The sequence below is a fragment of the Uloborus diversus genome, chromosome 4 (genome assembly GCF_026930045.1).
Source record: "Uloborus diversus isolate 005 chromosome 4, Udiv.v.3.1, whole genome shotgun sequence".
In the NCBI taxonomy this organism is placed as follows: domain Eukaryota; kingdom Metazoa; phylum Arthropoda; class Arachnida; order Araneae; family Uloboridae; genus Uloborus; species Uloborus diversus.
In genome coordinates, this window is record NC_072734.1 from 29,177,852 (window position 1) to 29,199,602 (window position 21,751).

At 33.5% G+C, this 21,751-nt stretch overlaps 1 protein-coding gene across 1 annotated transcript in view; it reads left to right on the plus strand.

Annotated features, from left to right (window-relative positions):
• The window catches only part of LOC129219987 (WD repeat-containing protein 6-like), a 77,917-nt gene extending 56,195 nt beyond the window's left edge, over window positions 1-21,722 (plus strand). Inside the window, exons 17-20 of the mRNA XM_054854310.1 lie at window positions 10,452-10,624; window positions 16,816-16,981; window positions 18,296-18,458; window positions 20,251-21,722. Of these exons, the coding sequence (XP_054710285.1) occupies window positions 10,452-10,624; window positions 16,816-16,981; window positions 18,296-18,458; window positions 20,251-20,329 (581 nt within the window). The 3' untranslated portion in view covers window positions 20,330-21,722. The remainder of the gene's footprint in view (window positions 1-10,451; window positions 10,625-16,815; window positions 16,982-18,295; window positions 18,459-20,250) is intronic.
• The last annotated feature ends 29 nt before the right edge of the window (window positions 21,723-21,751 follow it).

Genomic DNA, 21,751 nt, shown 5'->3' on the forward strand with positions numbered 1-21,751 from the left:
TAAATGAGAGTGTTATTGAGCAATCACGATTGCTTATTGTTCTCACTTGACTGTTTTGACGCCCTATAATTTTATCCCCCCCCCCCCCCCCGCCTCCCTCTGCAGCACCACCGTCGGCCGGCCGCTTCACGATGCTGCTCCTCTAGCGAAAACCGTCTCCAGATTGCGTCACTTGCCTACACACACGCATACACACACACCTACACATACATACATGCACACTAACAAACACATACACACACCTACACACAACTACCCACACATAAACATACCCCCCCCCCACACAACTACCCACACACACACAAGCACACATGCCTACACACAGATACCCCCCCCCCCCCCCCCCCCGCACACACTCATGATTGCGAAAAACATAATTTGAATTCAAGATGTCAAAGTTCAAATTAATTTTTTATTAATATTTTTTATGTGAGAGTGATGAGTAATGATACACTAAGTATTGTTTTTTACATATTATTCGTATTATCTGTGGTTTTTGTTTCTCCGCTGTTACCATGCCACCCTATTCTGCGGATAATCGGGAGTTGACTGTACAGTGAAATCCCGTTACAATAAATACCTATACAACAAAATATTCGTTTCAGCAAAATAAATTTTCAATTCTGATTTAATTTCCATTACATTGCTTAAATTTCCATATCAACGAAATTCTCGTTACAACGAACAAAATTTGCGGTCCCTTGAAGTTCGTTGTAACGGGATTTCCATGTATCATTTCATGCTTTGAGGTTGGAGAGGGTTCGTGTTTTATGAGTTGGGTAACAAGTGTGACATCACACATTTTGGTTGAAATAGAACCCTTTTTAAAGCAATGTTTGTGAATTAGAGATGAGACAGGCTCAGCCTGGGCCCGACAGCCCGAGCCCGAAGCGGGCTCGGGCTCTAAAACCGAAAATAGGTTTCAGGCTCGGGCTCAAGCACACATATTCAATTGCCAATCTCCATACAAATTCAAAGCAAATAAACATTTTCCCACTGTGAGAAAATGAAAGGAACATTTAAATCAGTTCAATCAATGTCAAATTTACCCCCCTTCCCCCCCCCCAAAATTAATTAAAAAATTAACGCTTATTTATAATGTTTTTTTGGCGATTACTATTGCAATATGTCATACCGTAATGCACTTGAAGTGAAGCATTTTAAGAAAATTTAGAAACTTCTGTTAATGAAGAACATTTGACATAACATTTTCCATTAACAGAGAGATCATGTCAGACTGTAGAAGGCTTAGTTTTTGATACAAGAAAGTTTCCTTCGGACTCGGGCGTGCTCGGATTTTGGTCCGAGACAATATTATTCGGGCTTGAGCGGGCTCGGTTACAAATTTTTGGGCACGGGCTCTCAAAAATGAGCCCAAACTCATCTCTATTGTGAATATAGTGTTAAATGTGACAAGAGAGGGGTGCCTATGCTGCCATGCTAAGCACAGATGTGGTATCTGCAGTAGAGCTCAAAATGAGAAATTGATGATTAAAGTTTTACAACTCGTTTCTTTGATTTATGACTTAATTAAATGCTCAACTTGCGATAGTTGTTTCGTAAATAACTTATCTAAAAACCGTAAGAGAGTATTTTTTTAAAAATCTTAATTTAAAATTAATAAATGTAGTTACCACAAATTTTCTTTTCAAAACCTTTTCATATACTAAGCTATTTTCACCGTAAGTGACAATTACTAAGCATTTTTAGGGGTATCTGCACAGATACGATGTGGGAAAAATGTGCAATTCTATGTAGATCCGGTGGTTCAGTGATAGGTTCAAATTATCACGACTCGAAGAAAACTTAACATCTTTATTGAAGACTATGTACATTATTTACATTAATGATTAAAACCAAATCATTTATTCTAAACAGCGAAATTACTCGCTTCCACGGAGCTTGCGCTTCGTGTTTCGAATTCTATCCATCTCTTCCACTGTCAGAGTTGCCACTAAATTTTTCCATAATCAACTTACTTAATTCAATAAGCGCTTGCAGCGCTCTCTATTGGAATAATAGTTGGGAAGGAGCATAGAGCTTAGGTTTCTCTACACACTCCCCACCAAAACTCCTCGAGTTTACATTTTCTTTGTAATCAAAATATATGAAATATAACAATAACAATTTTACACAACAAAAATAAATATAGCAATATAAAAAAGTATTTAGAAAAACAAATAATATCATATTCAAATTATTATGCTTTTCAATAAGTAAAGAATATCAAATGAAACATAATTAGACAAATTCAAAAATCAAAAATAAAGAAATTAAAGTTCTAAACTATCAAATCGTTTAACTAATATATAGGAAAGAAAAAAAAAATTAAAGTTCCAAAAGTTTTTTTTTCACTGTCCATTGATCATTTTCAAAGGATACACTAGTTGTTTCGGCCTCCTGTATTGTCCGTCCTTTGTCTTAACTGAGCAGGCACGAACAAGTCCATCACGTCCTTTAAAGAGTTCTGTAATAATACCTAAAGGCCACAAGAACTTATTTTTGTTACTTCCTTCGAGAAGTACCACGTCCCCTATCTTGAGAGATTTTCCTTTTTTACTGCAATCCAAGCGATGTCCAGTTCTTAAATCTAGAAGATATTGGGTTTTCCATTTCACCCAAATGTTCTTTAACAGTTTTGTCTGATACTCCTTTCTTCTTCTCAATTGGTCAGGAGAAGTTTTGGCGATGAGATCAGAGAAGTGAACTGGATAGCTGTGGTCATTCTTTGCATAATTTAAAAAATGTAAAGGAGTTAATGCTTCAGGTTCATCTAACTCGTTGTAGGTGTAAGATAGTGGGCGCGAGTTCAGAACTGTTTCCACTTCTGTTAGAAGCGTTGTCATTTCCTCGAACGTCAGAAGGGCTTTTCCTATCACTTTCCGCAAACATTCCTTAACCGATCTAACAAGGCATTCGTAGAATCCTCCCCACCATGCGGCTCTTTCGATGATGTATTTCCATTGTGTTCTTTCTTTAGCTATGAAATTTTTAAATGTATCATCTTCCAATATTTTAGAAAACTTTCTCATTTCTTCTTCAGCTTTCTTAAACGTTTTAGCGTTATCGGAATAAATGATTTTGCAATTACCTCTTCTACTTAAGAATCTTCTAAATGCAAGTAAAAAGGCTTGTGTAGACATGTTTGATACAAGTTCAAGATGCACTGCACGAGTTGCTGTGCAAGTGAACAAAACAATATACGACTTTTGCATATCTTTGTAGTTCTTTACATATACAGGTCCCGCAAAATCAATTCCGCAAATGGAAAATGGTGGTGACTCTTGGATTCTATCTTTCGGTAAAGGCGCTGTCATTTGATCTGCTGGTTTGGCTAAATATTTCTGGCAAATCAAGCATTTTTTGATGATCTTTTTAATTAACTGGCGCCCCTTCGGGATCCAGAAGCGAGATCTAATTTTGGCTAGAGTAGCAGATGTACCTCCGTGCATTATTTTTTCATGCTCTTTAAGTACTATCAGTCTTGTTAGCGCGGAGTTTGTAGGCAAGATGACTGGATGTTTATTATCCAAAGAAAACTCGGAGAACTCCAATCTTCCTCCTAATCTCATGACTTGCTTTTCATCGATGTAGGGGGCGAAATTGTACAACGGGGAATTCTTTTCAACCGAATTACCCCCACTTAAAGATTTAAATTCTTCTCCAAAGTGTATCTTTTGTTCACATCGTATCAATAAATTTTCTGCTTCTTGTAGCTCTTCTGTAATTAGAGCTCCTTGTATGTTACTAGATTTTCTCAATTTCACGATAAAGCGCATTGTCCATGCTGTAACCCTCAATAACTTTTCTAAGTCACTATATTTGGATAAATCAACTGGGTCTTCTCTATTTTCGACTATACATTCGAGTTCATGTGTCTCCAGGGATTTTTTTCTATATTCTAGCTGAGATTCTTCTACTATTTTCTCATGGATCAATTTTGGCCAATGGTCAGGCGAAAGTCTCAACCAAGGTGGACCTTGTGTCCAAAGGGGTTCATTAATCAACTTTGAGATCTTTGCTCCACGGCTGACTAAGTCCGCTGGATTATCACAACTTCTGCAGTGTCCCCAATTATTTGGTGACGTCAACTTCTGAATATCCTGAACACGATTCTTAACAAAGGGTTTAAATGCATCGGGCTGTTTCTTGATCCAAAAATACGTTATGCTTGAATCGGTCCAAAAATAACAAGGAATATTTAAATTCAAAATTCTAACTATATTATTTCCCAATTTGGCAGATAGTAATGCCCCCATTAGTTCTAATCTGGGTAAGGTGAGTATTTTCAATGGCGCTACCCTATTTTTCGAAGCAATGAACGTCGTTCGAATTTCTTTATCATTCGTCTTGAAACGTAAGTACGCAACTGTACCATATGCCACTGTGCTAGCGTCTGAGAAGCAATGTAGTTCGAGATTTCTAATGTCTGAGCACAAACTTTCAAAAAAATAATGTCGAGGGATTTTGAATTTATTCATTTGATGCAACTCTTCGCACCATTTTCTCCATAGGGAGATCAAATCTTCAGGAAGTGGCTCGTCCCAATCTATATGTGATGCCCAAATCTTCTGAATCAAGAGTTTGATTCTTACAGTGAAGGGTCCCAAAATTCCTATTGGGTCAAAAATTCGTCCTAACACTTGTAGAATAAACCTTTTTGTCTCAATTGGCTTCGATAAAAATGACAATAGGCTTCGAATATCAAAATACAGTAAATCCCTCGAATTATCCCACGCCATGCCCAGAACTTTTAAGGCGGTGTTTTCAACATCAGAAATTTGAAAATTTGCATTTGAAATTATGCCTTCTTTTTCCCAAAGTTCATGTAATTCTCTCGAATTAGTATGCCATTTGTGCAGTTGCATGCTCGCTTCCTTGAATATCTGGATTGTTTCCAAAGAAGTAGTCAAGGCTTCTCTGACTGTGTCTCGACTTAGAATTACATTATCTACATAAACATTATTTTCTAAAATACTAACTGTTTCAGGGTAGAGTTGGTTATACTTTTTAAAGTGATGTTTGAGAGTTGCTGATAGTAAAAATGATGAACTATTTAATTCGAAAAGAATTGTTAAAAAGCGATAAACAAGAGGCGGGATATTGTCATTGGTGGGGAAGTCAGTGAAGAAAAATCTGGTTATGTCTCGATCTTCTTTATCTAAGAGAATCTGTAAGAACGCTTGCTTTATATCTGCAGTAAATGCTACTGGATAATATCTAAATCTTAACAGAATTTCGAATATCTCCGGATACAAATTTGGGCCAACGTGGAGACAGTCATTTAAAGATGCGGAGTTTGAGTCATGTGATGACGCATCAAAAACAATTCGTAATTTGCTTGTGGTTCTATCTTCACGTATTACTTCCCTATGAGGCAAATAAAACACGATATTTTCTTTATCCGTTTCATCTGTGACGGGTTCAATTATATTCTGTTTCAAGTAATCTTGTATTATGTTTTGGTATTCAGGAAATAGTTGCGGATTTTTTTTTAATCGATTTCTAAGTCGGTTGAACCTTTGTTCCGCGATTTCTCTATTATCATCCAATCTTGATGTGTCACTTTTCCATGGTAATTTAACTTTATACCGACAATTTTCGTATACTACATCAGATTTGAACTGTTTGAGGATTTCATTTTCGGTTGAATTATAATTTTGATTTTCGCATATGAGTCCAGAATTTTCCAAGTCCCAAAATTTTTCTATTTGCTTCGAGATTAAATCTTCCTCTACCATCACATTAAATGATAAAGTAAAGTTATCTTCTCCTTCTCGTCCTTGTAGGCTCCAGCCAAAAATAGTTTCTACAGCGACAAGATTTTTGTTCAAACGTTTAATGTGACCCGTTACTATATTGTAGTAATAATCTGCTCCGATCAAAATGCCAACAGGTTGTTGACTGTTAAGAGAATCCGCTAATATCAAATTTCGTAGCAGTTTATTTTGTCAAATTTCTTTTGATTTTGGTGGAGGAATGTCCGAACCTGATATGTGATCGGTTACCAATAATTCAACTTCTATTCTGGAATTGGAGGAACTTCTATGTTCAAGTACTAATCTAATGACGTCGTAAGTCTTTTGAATTGGCGCAGTAATTCCAAAAGTGTAAACCGATAATTTTTCTTTTCTAATTACTTCAAGATCTAATTTATTAGCTAATTCTTGTGTAATGAAAGACTTCATGCTTCCATTGTCCAAAAGAAGACGCGGATAGCTTATGCCTTGTTTTGTTTTGATTTTTACCGAGCAAGTTTGCAAAAGCATCGAATTGGATTTAGAATGTGATACGGCTGAAATAATTTCCTTATTTTTTTGAACTTGACTATCATTATTTCTCGAAAGTGAACTTGCTTCTTTTTTGTTGGTGTCATTATATTTTAACTTTGATTGAGATTTATAACAAATCGCCTCGGAATGAGCTCCTTTGCAAATTTTGCAACGCTTAGTTGCCTTAAAGTGGCAAGCAGATATTCTGTGATTTTTTCTAAGGCATAAGTAACACCTGCCATCCCCCCGCAATACATTCCTTCTTTCATCCACGTTGAGATTTACGCATTTTTCCGACTCGTGATCTTCTGAGCAAAATAGACACTTGTCAAGATTTATTGACGTTTTAGCAATTAGCTCATGTGTTGAAGGACATCTGTTTTCTGTTAAGTGCTGTGATCTGGAAGGGATCTTTCTGAACTGCTTATTATTCAAAGTACTTGTTTTAATCTGTTCACTGCTATTCGAAGGCGGAAGTTTTATACTAGCGATTTTTTCCCCGAGATTCTATCTCCGAACGGAGAAAGCTTAGAAATGCATTCAAATCTATATTGGCTGAATTCTCTCTATTGCGGTGAAATTCTAGAGCGATATCAGCAGGAATTACTTTCATCAAAACAGGAATTAACATTTTCGCGTAACTCTCGGGTTGGACATTGAGTGAAGAAAGGCTTCTTATTTGTACGTTAATTTTATCATACAATTTTCTTAATTTCGTAACTTCATTTGAGCTTTGTGCCGGGGTCAAACTCAAGAGATTGGAAATGTGTGTGTTAATTATCAAGTCGTTTTGACCAAATCTATTTTTGAGAATGTCTATCGCAGAATCATAATTTGTTTCCGAAATCGAAAAACCTTCTATAGCACTAGCAGCATTTCCGCTCAAATAACTTTTCAAATAGTTGAATTTTTCGACTTTTGAAAGTGTTGTGTTCTTGTGAATAGTTACTTCGAAAGAATTCCAAAAATTTATCCAAGCACCGTAATCACCGTTGAATTTTTGGATGGAAGTTTTTGGTAACCGTACGTTACTTTGTGTTTGGTTTCGAATTTCATCGATAAGAGAGGAATTATTTGATACGTTATTAATGGACGTTTTATTTTCACTTTGCTGCTCTAATTTCTTAAAATAACGATTTATCCGACATTTCGTCAAAGTTATTTTATCTTTATAATTCATGGAAGTTTCTATATCAGAATCTAGTTTCTTCTCGTCTTCTATCAAAATTTGTATTTTTTCATCTGAGTTATCAAGTTCTATCTCCTTGCTATTTAACAGTTCTAAACAATTTTCTAGTTCTTCATTTTGCTCTTCTTCTATGTATTTATCAACATTTTTTACGATTACCGTAGTAGAAGAGCGAAGAACAGTTCTTTTTTGTATAAATGATTTTGGTTCCATTTTCAATGATTTTCAACAATGTAAATGATTCAAAAGTTCTTACCTTTTGCAGTCTTCGCATAAAAATGCTATCCAAATGAGATTCACTTACTGAAAGTTCATTAGTTCATCTTCCCGGCCGATGCACCATGTGGGAAAAAATGCAATTCTATGTAGATCCGGTGGTTCAGTGATAGGTTCAAATTATCACGACTCGAAGAAAACTTAACATCTTTATTGAAGACTATGTACATTATTTACATTAATGATTAAAAATAAATCATTTATTCTAAATAGCGAAATTACTCGCTTCCACGGAGCTTGCGCTTCGTGTTTCGAATTCTATCCATCTCTTCCACTGTCAGAGTTGCCACTAAATTTTCCCATAATCAACTTACTTAATTCAATAAGCGCTTGCAGCGCTCTCTATTGGAATAATAGTTGGGAAGGAGCATAGAGCTTAGGTTTCTCTACATACGACAAAAGTAGCTTTGAAAAACGTGCTCAATGTATCATTAAATAATACTGAAAACATCTGCTTTCTTTGGACTTAGCTGTTTCGCTTTATTTTGTTAATACAAATCTATCAGAATCTACCTTCTGACAGATACCATTTTCAAAACTCCGGACAGTTAAAACTGTAATCCATAACAATTTTCTTTTTTTTATATTCAAAGAATGTTTTTTTTATAATGTTTTATTTTCTAGATTCATTTTTACCAAGCATGAAAATAATTTTGGCAGCAGACAATACTTAAATAAAAATATTACTGGCCGTAGAATGAAATGCGTTTTTTTTTTGCATGAAAGAATTAGATATGAATATTTTACATGCGTTTCATTTTTAGAATTTGCATTTTAAATAACCATTTAAATAGAAAAGGCTGAATATTTACTTTAACAATTATGCAAAGTTGTATTAGTTTTTATTATCAACCTGTATCAACTATTCAACGGTAAACTAATTTTAATATTCTGTGTTACAATAAACTGCTGCATTATTAAATATGCTGCTTTACTAAGGTATAAAAGTCATGTTTACAAATTACTGAGGAAAAAAGTGGTAGCTGCGCAGATACCACTTAAAAGGTTTAGTATTTGTCACTTACATTCAAATTGCCTTAGCAAATTAAGCAAATTTGCAGTTAGGACTTTTTTCTTAAAGCTTTTTTAAATATTTCGCGTTTACAAATCGCCAAAAAACTTGAGATTTAGGTAAATTAAATTACTAACGACCACCTGATAACGATAACTCGATTTTGATAAAATGTGCAGATACCACATCTGTGCTTAGCACGGCAGTATGATGAATTGTGAGAATGGGATTGTATGGGGATGAGTATGATGTAGTGTGACACTTTGTGACAAAAAGAGAGGGGACCATATATTTTGAGAAAAAAAAAGTAACATTATTTATAGCCCCCAAAAATAATTTGGGTCAATGCTTTAGGTAAGTTTTCTGATTCTTACCACCACACTGTATCTTGATGTTTATGCAATAATTAAATTTTCTAATTCAAAAAGATACATCTTTGATCATATTATAATTTCTTTGTATGCCAAGGTTGATTGTTTTGTTTCAGTTACTAATAAATACTCAAAAAACAAATGTTAAAAGTTAACACACACATTTGAGGAAGATGTATAAATGAACGCCAGTATGAAATTCTTGTAATGCATCTAATAAACATGACATAAACTAAACCATTCATTAATGCTAAACATTTGTGTAAAGTAATTGATTTTAATGAAGTGTTGACTTGTGCATAGCTTTGCTTTTCCTTATTTAAATGCTTTTTATTTTCTAGTTTAAAAATCAAAATTTTGTTTCATTTTTTCTTTTCTCCTTTGATTTTTGAACTCATCAGCAACTGCTGAAGCAAATTAATAGACTTGTTTGATAACTTGAACTAGTTAAACGTAACTACATGCTTAACATATGTATTCTTAACTGAATGTTATTAATTAGAAATGTTTATTACCATTGAATTTGAATGCAAACTCAATAGATGTAATATCATTAATACTGCAATGGGCAGGTAAAGAGCAGTATCTGCAAATGTTTCATTCTTGTTATTTATTGTACAATCTTGCTTACTTGGTTTCGACTGAAAAAAATGTCTAAATCCAACACATTTCCGTATTGTTAGTATTGAATTCAAAACAAGTTTCTTCAAACATCTCGAAAACTCATTTCTGCAGATACTGCCGTTTACCTGCCCACAGCAGGACGCCTTCTTATCAGGAACTATTCACACCCATACTTTGTTCTGGAATAGAATGAATTATTTTAAATTTGTTAGCTTATTGCTTTTGTAAAAAATAATTATGATTGTTTTAGTTTTTCTAATGTTGAGATTTTAATTAGACATAAATTTGTACCTCAAAGTCAGACTAACGTAAGTCACACTATCACTTATTTTGAGGAGAGCGCAAAAACTTTTGTCTGGCGCATACAAAGAGTTGGACTCTGATACACTATTAAATAATTATATGAGATGTTTTGAAAATTATGTTGTTATTATTCAATGCAGAATATGATTCTATATACAATGTAGTAATAGCCTGAAAATTGCCATTTTTAGACTTACGTTAGTCTGGCCCTGAGGTACATAAATTTGGTCGATATAAAAGTTTTCAGATTTAAATTTTAAAAAATATGATCTAATATTTAAAATTTTATAATTGGTAATTTTTTTACTATAGGGTTTATAGTTTTGATGCTCAAAAAAAATGTTTGGACTTGTGCTATAGTGTTCAATATGGGTTTCATTGTATTTTGAAACTGCTTAGTGTAGAAATTGCCAACCAACCTTTGGTACATTATTTTGTTACTGGAGCAACTGATGGTGAACTCAAAATAATCTACCATGAATACAAAAATGATCATTCTTCCCATAACTCATGTACTTACAATCACGAACTTGTCTTCCGAGTACAGCTGCACAAATCTGGGATCAATGCTGTTGATGCAAAGAATATCAAAGGTAAGAGCTTTCTCTATTCTTTGAGTTCCTATCACTAAATTTGAAAAGTTAATACTTAAATGTACTGTCTTCATTGAGTTGTCTTTCAATAATTCACATTGTTTTTATGTTAACTTGTGAACCAAAAAGAAGTTCTGTACATAAAAGTAAGTAACTAACAGTTAAGGCAATGGACATACATCTTGAGTTGTATAAAGTATAAATGAAGAACAAAAATTTTGGAATTTTGAAAACAAATAAACATTATTATCCTCTCCCCTCTAATTATCAATTTTTTTAACTTCTTAGAATAATTTATTTTTTGGAAAAATATCTAGTTCGCAATATTTATAAAAGAAAATTGTGCATCAAATTAAAAGTGCACTTCAGTGCAGTATGCACCAGTATGCACTGCAGTTGTGCACACACTTGAAAAAGTTTTAGTTCATTTTATATTTTTATTCAGTATGAAACCTTAATATATTTTACAGTTAAAACCATAGCTGCGGAATCAGTCAATCTCATTTTGGGGTAAAGGAGTCGGAGTCGAATATCCAAGAATTGGAGTCAGTCATTTGTCTTCTGTGTATACATTTTTGCCAAAGCTACAAAGTCAGAGTCCGATTAATTGTCGGCACAGGAGTAGGAGTCGGAGTCTGGCGTCAAGAGCTATTTCCAACAAAATTTGTATGAAGTAAATCCGCCTTCAAGTACGGAATCTACAATGACTTTCGGTTTCCCCAAAGGCGCTAATTTTAAGGGATTTGAACTGTTCAAAATTGAACGGAAAATTGTTCAAATCAAAAAGATATTTTATATACAAGTTTTTCATCAAAAGCTTTTTCCTACAAAATGTGTTTGAAGCAAATTCGCCTCACAGTTCAGAATTGCCTTGCCCTGTGGGCGCTAATGTTAAGTTTTTTTTGAACTGTTCAAAATTGAACAAAAAATAGTTCAAATCAAAAAGTTAAATATAGGAATGAGGTGTCCTCGCCGAGATCTTTCGAACCAAAAAAAAAATTGTTCGAATCGGACTACTCACTTAAAAGTTATTAGGGGGGACAGACTGACATTCATTTTTCCCCATCTCAATACACTACTTTCCAATTTTTAATTTTTCGATATTTATTTAATTATTTTATTTATTTTTGACTTTTTTTTTGTTTTTCGCGATATTTTCAAGATGCATTAAGCTTTCTTTCATGCTTTTATCATCTTTCTCTGACTTTTATTGGGAAAGTAGGCTAAAAATGAGATGATGATACTACTTATAGTCACTTGTCTAAACTGTGGAAAATCGCTTCATTTGTTTTTATGACATAGAGCCCATCAAAAAGCACATTTTTAGTCTTGAACTAAAAATATTTTAATAAAACGTAAGAATTTTCTTCATAATCATCTCTTTTACAATAATCATTTCAAAGAGATTAAAATAAATTTGTTTGCTCATAAAATTTGTTCTCTCTAATGAAAAATATGTACATACCATCAGAATTTTTCAAAACTCATTTTTGATTCAATTTTCACAATTTGCGTTTGAATCTGTTTAAATATTTTTTTTCCTATCCCTCATATTCAGTCATTTTCAGCTATAAATTTAATCCTCCTTTTTTCAAAAAAAAAAAAAAAAAAAAAAAAAAACAGTCAATTTTTGAAAACTTTATAGGATAATTGTAATTTTGCTAAAATTGAATTCTTTAGTGCTGAACTTCGTCACATCTTAACTAAAAATCCATATTTTATTTTAAATTAATTGCTTCTTAGCTTTGCAATTAATTTTTGACCGAATTACCTAATCAGTTTTAATTTTGCCCCTAGTTGTGTCTCAAGAAGCATCATTTCTTTCAATATAATAAATCATATCATCTAATACCATTTTATTTATCAAGCTTCCTTTTATTACAAATTGTCTTCTAATAACCACGACAAAATAATTTAAAATTATTTTATAGTAATCAATTGCTGCATAAAACTTCCCTTGTATAATGAAATGAGCCAAATGTGGTACTAATACCTTTGAAGTTTATATTTATGGGTCGCCTTTTAATTTTGTTCTCATTTTTGAGTCGAGGGAGCCGGGGGTGCTCTGGATTGCAGCATTGTATGATGCCAATATCCATGAAATACAGTAGATTCTCCCCATTCTGAACACTCACTAAAGTGTTCAGATTTTGGGGGGCGTTCGTTGTTGATGAAGACTGGTTAGTGCATCTGTATTCACCGGGATCATCAGAATGTGTTCAGATAGAGAGTATACTGTATTTAAATGAACTCTCAGCCTCCAAATGATGATTCTCTCATAAACACAGAACAAAGATAAAATGGAGAAAATGTTCACAGAAAAAAATTCACATTGAATTATCATGGAGAACTATTCAATCCCAAAGAGGTAGTTGATTGACAAAAATGATTGAAATGAAAAAAGATGCTTTTTAAAACATAGTCCGGTCAATTTAGACAATCGAAATGACAAAAATTCCGGGAAAGCTAAATTTTTGTACAGACCTTGGGTTTAGCATTACAAATAAAGTGCCAAAAGTCCCCGTCGATCCCATGTGCGCTAAAAAAGTTTTTCGGGGTCAAAGGTCAAAATTTTAGGTTTTTTGGATTTTTTTCAAAAACGGTAAGTTTTATCGAAATGTACCTCAGACCAAAGTTGTAGATCTCAAAATTCTCTATAAAAATGGTCCTCATGATTTTTCTCCAAGACCAAACCGTTTCCCAGATATTGCCTTCTCTCAAAAGACAGCCAGTCGTTTACAGAATTCCCTCTACTCGCATGTCCTTGAATAATATCTGGCTATTCTAGTCCATGTGGCATCGTTCACATACCCAGGGGTGCCCAACCCACTAAGGGCAAAGGTGCGCCCCCCTCGTCATCGCAGAGATCCCCCCAAAAGCAAGCCTCCCCCCCCCAAATGAAGAAATACCCCTCAAAACAATCTCCCTAAAAATTTCGATGGTGCAGTCTGGGCCATGACCCCTCCTAGGTGGGCAACCATGACCCCTGCTTCTTTTTGAGTTAAACGTGCAGTTCGAGTGAATAAACGTATTTATTACAAGCGTCTTCTGTTGTTTGTGCTGATCAATATTTAAGAAAAATGTCACAATTTTGCTTTATTTGCAGTAAACTTTGGACTGAAAGTAAAACTGTTGTGCTGGGCAGTCGTGGAATGCCAACTTTAATCAATGCAAGTGTCGGGAGAAGTTATAAGAAGGCTGATTATTTAAGAAGTCACAAGTACGTTACAAGTCGCGTGGATTGCAGAAAATCATACACCCGGAAAAGTTCAATCTCTGCAGCAAAGTGAGGATGAACAGGCCAGTACTTCAAAAATAAGTCCTTCTCGTACTGTAGCGCAATTAAGTGAATTTGAATCCAGCTTTTGTTTTTAAAAACATTGCTTATTTTGTGGCTGTGAAGTGGATGAGGAGGCTGAGAAGAAGAAAGCGCAAAATTATCGCCGAAAAATTCATAAAGCATCAACTAAATCATACTCAAAATTAAAACGTGCAAGGGCAGCTTTTGACACACCACAGAACAATTTTTAGCTAACTTTAAAAGGGATTTTTTGAATGCAAGTGTAGAAAATTTATGAATTTTTCTGCGATAATTCTGCGTTTTGTTCTTCTCAGCCTCTTCATCCGCTTCCTCGCCACAAAATAAGTAGTGTTTTTTTACAACAAAAGCTGGATTCAGATTCACTTAATCCCGCTCTAGTACGAGGTGGACTTACTTTTGAAGTACTGGCCATGTTCATTAGGGTGGATTGAAGAAAATCAAAATCTGATAAACGCTAAGTAATAGCCCGGAAAAGTTGCCTTTTGTAGAGATATTTGGTTATGCAAAAGGATTTTGACCGCAAAAAATATCTTGAGGTGTCGCTCCCGCCTTGAAATTGACCATAAATACATAAAAACTGGAAAAATTTATAATAATTTCATCAAATATCGAAATTTGATAAATTTGATGTTATCGCTCTTAAGAGCAGACTTTTTGTGTAGATATATGCATAAGATCATTTTAATAATAAACTGTATTTTAAAGTTCCACACATGTGTTGAATCTTGAATTTAACCAATATAGTGTCAGAATTGAATAACATCGTGTTGCTCCATACTTAGAGAAAAAATATTAGAAGATATGATTTGTAAAAGTTTGTTTTCATATTAATTAACTCTTACATAGATACGGAAAAAATAAGTAATAAAAGCACTTCTTGTCTAGTAAAAAAAAAATGTTAATTCTCCACTTAGCCCATAACTTTGGCTCAAAATGTCAAATTTACCTATTATAGAGAACAAAAGTTAAGTATAAAAATTAAAAAAAAAAAAATGTGGCTTGCAACAACCCCACCCCCTTTGAAACAAAAGACGTTAAGAAATTTTAATGGGTTTTGAGCCCACAAACTGTAACCACATTGATTACAATAAAACATAAGTTTGGCGTGCGAGTTGAACTATTTTACTTCTCATATTTTCATTCTTGATTGAAATTGTGGCTTGATGGTATTGTAGCTTAATATTTCTAGATTCTAATCTGACTCGAATAAATCCATCCCTTTTGGTTAGACAACAAACTGTACCTGACATTTCTTTTTCTTATTTTATCTATCGTCTCACTGCTTCAGTATGACATGTGAGGTTTTGAAAACTGTACTACTCAGTAGGTACACCATCAAGCATTTTCTTCCAAAGTTTTATCGGAAATCCCCTTTTTGAAAGAGGGAGCTGGCGAGTTTTACCAGTTCTGCTTATCGATGAGCTCATAGTAGTCTCTCAGCTTCAAAATTGAAATCTGGAATTATAAATGTTCATTGTCTATCTTCGAACTGGTCGTCGTAATCCATCTCAAAACATGTTCTCTGCTAATGGTCATCCGCAAATGCCTAGTGTTATATTTTTTAGATTCTTAAAGTAACCAGTTTGCAGAACGAGAGCTGATGATCGACACATAGTACGATGACAATTTTGAAGAATTCGATTGTATAGCGAAAATTTACAATTCCAGATTTCAACTTGAGTTCTTTGATAAGCAGAAGTGGGAAAACTCGGACCATCTTCTTAAAAAAGGAATATCAGATAAAACTTTAAAAGAAATGGTGCTTGAGGGCATAACTACAGAATTATATGATTTCCAATACCTCACGTTGTACTAAAGCAGTGAGATGATGCGCAAAATTAGATGAAGAAGGGTCAACCACGGTTTGTTGTCTAACCAAGAGAGATGGATTACTGAGAGTCAAATTAGAATCCCGAAATCTTACCCACAATGTATCACTAAGGCCAAACATTGTCAAGAGTCAAGATAATAATGCGACTCGCCTGCCAAACTGTTTTATTGTATGAAATGTGGTTACAGTTTGAGAGCTCAAAAAAAATTAAAAGGGGGGCTGTTTTGAGGGGTATTTTTCTCAGTTTTGGGGGGGGCTGTTGCTTTTGAAGGGGGGGGGCTCCGTGATATTGCGGGGTGCGCCCATGCCCTTAGTGAGTTGGGCACCCCTGGGTATGTGAACGACGCCACACGAACTAGAATAGCCAGATGTTATTCAAGGCCATGCGAGTAAAGGGGATTCTGTAAATGACTGGCTGTCTTTTGAGAGTACGCAATATCTGGGAAATGGTTTGGTCTTGGAGAAAAATCATGAGGACCATTTTTATAGAGAATTTTGAGATCTACAACTTTGGTCTGAGGTACTTTTCGATAAAACTTACCGTTTTTGAGAAAAATCCAAAAAACCTAAAATTTTGACCTTTGACCCCGAATAACTTTTTTAGCGCACATGGGATCGACGGGGACTTTTGGCACCTTATTTGTGATGCTAAACCTAAGGTCTCTACAAAAATTCAGCTTTCCCGGAATTTTTGTTATTTGATCACTATTTTTATGTCTAAATTGACCGGGCTAACAAGGCGGGAGGGAAATGGTACAAAAACTTGAGGTTAATTTCTTTTTTTTAAATTTGTCCTCGTATTTCACTTCTTTTATTTCATAATTTTATTCTTCATTAATTTTATGTTAATAATACAAAAAATTAAAAAAAAAAACTTTGTAAGAAAGCAACTAACTTCCTTGGGAAATAATGTTTTATTCCATGAGAATTTAATACAATATGTACTTCAGAGTAACCAATTAACCATAATAGGAAAATTCTGTGTGTTATTTATGTGTAGGTTGTATTATTGTTTATTCAAGTATTTGTTTCACATTGCAGAAAATATATGGCTTGTTTGCTGTGGAGGAGATGATAATGCATTAACTGCAATTTTACTTGATTTTAAGCCTACATTACAAAATGAAACGCAAATTGAAATTCTTAGTAGAACTCTGGTTTCTGATGCTCATGCATCCCAAATAACAGGTATTTAATTCATAATTAAACGTTAATGAATTTAAAATTTAATGGTTGTTTCTTAACATTTTTTGATAAAATGCACAATTAATTATATAATGGACTGTAGTGCATTCAGGGACTTCATTTTTTTTTAAGTGCACTTCAGTGCAATATGTACTGCAGTTGTGCACGCACTTGAAAAAGTTTTATAGTTCATTTTATATTTTTATTCAATATGAACATTTCCAACCTTAATAAATTAATGGACTATAATGCATTCAGAGAGAAGTGAAACCGGAAGTAAACAATGAGGGCTGCTGTTTGGAACCAACATTTGCCACTTTCATGAATTACTTGTTGGACTGGCGATTCTGTTCATGAACATTTTACTTATCTGATTGGCGCTGTTTTCAATCATCCTAGAGCCAAGCAGACAACGGTATCGCCAACATTGCTTTAATTACTTCTACTGTCACTTCTGCTGAATGTACTATAGATTTGCCTCTGATTCAAAAATTGTTAGAGTGCTTAACATTTGTTGCAATTTTGTTTTTAAAAGTTTATTGTCATTTAAGTTTTTTCAAATTTAATAACTCTAAATGGTCAAACATAAAATTTGTTATTGATTGATACAAAATTTCTCTCTCTATAATCAATAGCTTCTGAAAAACTTTTTAAACACATTCAAATTCATCTCTACATTTTAATATTCAAAAAAATCTTATCTTCAACTTTAAAGCTGATTGGTTACTATTCTTATTTAAAATAGTTAATTATTCAACAGTTTTTTACTTACTCTACTCAATTTTGATGCTTTTGTGTGTTGAGGCAAACCTCAACCAGTCCTACCACAGACCTTAACGAGTACTTCTCGGCGAAAAGGGATATTCCATAGTTGGGACAAACCTAACCTGGCAGCATTGTAATGCTGTGATTCTGATCTGCGTAGCCTTCACAATGCTGCTAGGTTAGGTTTGCCTAAACTATAGTTTAATTGCTTACTAAGGTGAAAATATCAGTTTAAAATGCAAATCAGTTATGTTCGTAGTTATAACTAACTTTAACTTTGAATTACAATTCTTTTCCTCCTCTATAACTATTAATATTGTCGCCACAGAGCAACTGTAAGATAGCTTAGTGTTATTTCTGGGATTAGATATCTTTCTGTAGCTCTGAGGCGACAAAATGTTTAATAATATTAAAAATATTACTAAATCTTGTTATAAATTTTGAAAAAATATTTAGTTGCAACATATTGAATAAAATTTTTTAATAGAACTGTTAAAAAAAAAACATTTGTTGGAACTTGATTCTGTTGAAAGTAACAACTTTCATTAATAGGCATAAAATTCCTGGGGTCTAAGATGCTAGCTTCTGTGTCTATAGATCAAAGATTGAACATATGGCACTGGAACTTAAATAATGGAAAATTAGAAATAAGTCTAAGGAATTCAGCAATGAGTCTCATTCCTGATATATCTCAAATGGATTGCTGGCCAAAAAGGTATTCCAATATTAAAAATACTTTTTATGCTAGAGTTGTACAATACATTACATTTTTTGTCTTAAAAATTGTGGCAATATTTCCTACCACAGAATATATTGCATGCTTAAAAAAAAAAAAAAAAAATAGTGTTCACCTGCTTATGGGAAACATCAGCATGCTCAATCAATTTCATGGATGTGACATTTTTATGTGTATATTTGCATTCTTTTCCAGAATTTTAAACTTTGACCTCTATTTTTTATATATACAGGGCCGGATTTAGAGGAGGGCAGGCGGGGCTACTGCCCCGGGGTCTCCACAACAAAGGGGCCCCCACAATAAATTTTTTACAAAATATCCTAACTTTTACGGGTCGAAAATATCGGATATATACATATATGTCAAAATATTTGGATATGTATCAAAGTATCGGATATTTTCGAAAATATGATGATCTTTTCAAACCCTGATTAGGGGCCTCCAATCCTTCGTTGCACCGGGGCCTCCACACTTCCAAATCCGGCCCTGTATATATATGAGTATCATGAACCATTATGGATATAATATGACTTATTAATTTTCTAAGTGAAGCTATAACTTTTAATTTATGATTTTGTCTTTAAAAGTTGGCAACACTCGAGTTTGTTGAGATTATATTTTGTGACATTCCATGATTTTAATTTATAGATTTACTTGTGCATAATAACTCTTAAAACTAATTTAAATATTTTTGTTATTACAAGGGTAGATCAAACATAATCTGGAATTTCTTTAAAAAAAATTGTATCAACCAAAAAAAATGCATATAAGCCATTCTTTTTCTGAATAGTATGTCCTCTAATGCACATTTTTCTATCAGATTGTCAAATTTTTGAAGCCGTTGTGATATAGAAACTGATTTTGCACAAATTTCTCTATACACTTGAATCATCATCAAATTCAGTGGCGGATCCAGACGATCCTCTTGAGGAGCAAATGGCTACTAAACTATGAGGGGGAGGGGGGGAATAACTATTTTTTTATTTATTTTTTAAGTTTAAAGGCTGAAGTATGTCTTTTTATTGCTTTTAATGATATTTGTGATTAAAAGAGTTTAATTAAATGTTACTAGTGCTTTGAATACAAAGAATGAAAAGTTAAAATGTCAAAAAGGGGGGGAGTAAGGGCTGTAGTATCAAGTGTTTGTTCCGTCTCAAAAGAATTGAAAATCCGCCACTAGGGTCTCCCCTGAAAATTTTATTCTAAAAACCTAGTTTTCGACTGTCTTTGGTGATCAATAGAGGAGGGGAGATCTCCAGGCTCTTCTGTGGAAATTTTTTGAAATTAAAGCTCCAACAATGCAATTATTTGTCCTTTTTGGTGACATGAAGGGAACAGATGGGATTTAGTTAAACTTCGATATTTTAGTTTCAAAATACGATTTCAGAGGATCTTTAATGATGTTTGGAAAAGGACAGTTCGGAGGATTTTCCCCCAAAAAAATTTTGGAAATCAATAAATCACCTTAGATTAAGCGGAACATCGGACTTTTGAAACTCGGATTTTCGAGATTCTACTGATTGTTAAATGATTAATTTTTTTATTTCTTTCTGTAAATGAAAATCTTAAATATGAATACATGACAGTAAAACATTTGCAATAAAAATCTAAATCTTAACAATTTTGCATAGATACAACTAAGGCTATATTATCCTCATAGCACAAGCTTAAATTACGTTTGCTCTTCCAACACTACCATGTTGAATTATACTCATGTATAAAAACTGTTAATAAAAATTATTTTTTACATTTTTCTTCTGTTTTCACTTAGTTCAACTAGTTGGAATGCTATCATTTGTGGACAAGGTATAGAATATTTCAATATTGAAAATAGCAAGTCAAATGAATAATTGTATCCACCAACACATAATAAATTTTATTTTTACATATCCATTTTTAAGTCAAACATCATCAATAAATGTTACCTTCTACATTGTTTTTAAATTTTTTTAAGTGTTTTTATCAATTGCTATTTTTACATTGAGTTTTAATAATGTATATTTTGTACTTTATGTAAATAAAATATTTATTGTTTATAAGACAGTTGTTTCATCATTAATCCTTAGTCATTTTGATCTTTAAGGCACTCAAGCCGACACTACTCTTAAAATTTTCAACAAGTTAAAAATTTACCTTAGTTTACAATTCCTATAAACCACACACAGTATAAAACAATGCTCTTAATTTCTTCCCTTTTTGGCCCATCGTCCCAAGCCACTTTGCACATTGGCCAGCCAAAGCCAAAAAGCAAGAAAAGACAAATCATTGGGTGGCAAGTTAACAGCAATGCTTGCAAAAACGCAAATTCACTTTCCAATCGCGAGCTGGCCGATTTCGGGCTTGAGCTGTAACATATAAATTACAGCAGGACTGTCCCAAGACAAATTGGCGCCCAAGATGAATATGCTCTGGCGCACCCCCCCCCCAAAAAAAAAAGTTGTTTATAACAAAAATTGAGTTTTTGATTTTAGGAGCACACCATAATTTAGTTTGATTTTCAAAGAAAGTTAGCTACACTTTTTAGGGAAAGAAAATTTCAGGTCAGCCTAAAGGGTCACGTAATTAGAGCTAAATTCAGCTCTAATGACAAGAAGTGAATCTAGTTTAAGTTTTTTTTTAAAGCAATATTGAAAGCAAAATGGTAATGTAGTTAAAATTCACCACAAAGCCCTGTTGTCCCTCTTTTGAACAGCTCTGTATTAGAGCAGTTTATACCAAAAAATTAGTTAACCTTGAGCATTCCAGCCAAACAATTGAAATTTATGTACCATGTAGAAGTTTTTAATTACAGTTGGGGCAAACCTAACCTAGCAGCGTTTTCATGTTGTTATTAGGATCTGCATACCTTTATCGGGTTAGGTTCACCCCAACTATAGTTTCAGCACTAAAGCGAAGAAAAAACTTTTTTATTTCAGTTCTTTTCCAAATACGTAAGACTATTTTGATCTCCATTTTGAACTTATCAAACTGTTCTTTTGCATTATTTGTAAGAAGAGCAATACAAAATATGTTGTTTTAGGTTTAAGATCAATATCAGTTTTTCAGCTATGTTGTTACAACATGTTTTTCTTTTTAGAGAATGATCAGTAATACAACTGGTTTGGTTAAAATCTATGCTCTTCAGTAAATATGCAAACATCAAAATCAAAAAAGAAACGTTGCAATTTTTAACTTATGCATAATTTTAAAATTGCCACATTTCTTTCCACCCTTCTTTCATCATTCTGAAGAGGAAAATTTTCAAAAAAATGAAATTTGGTATACATGTGCAC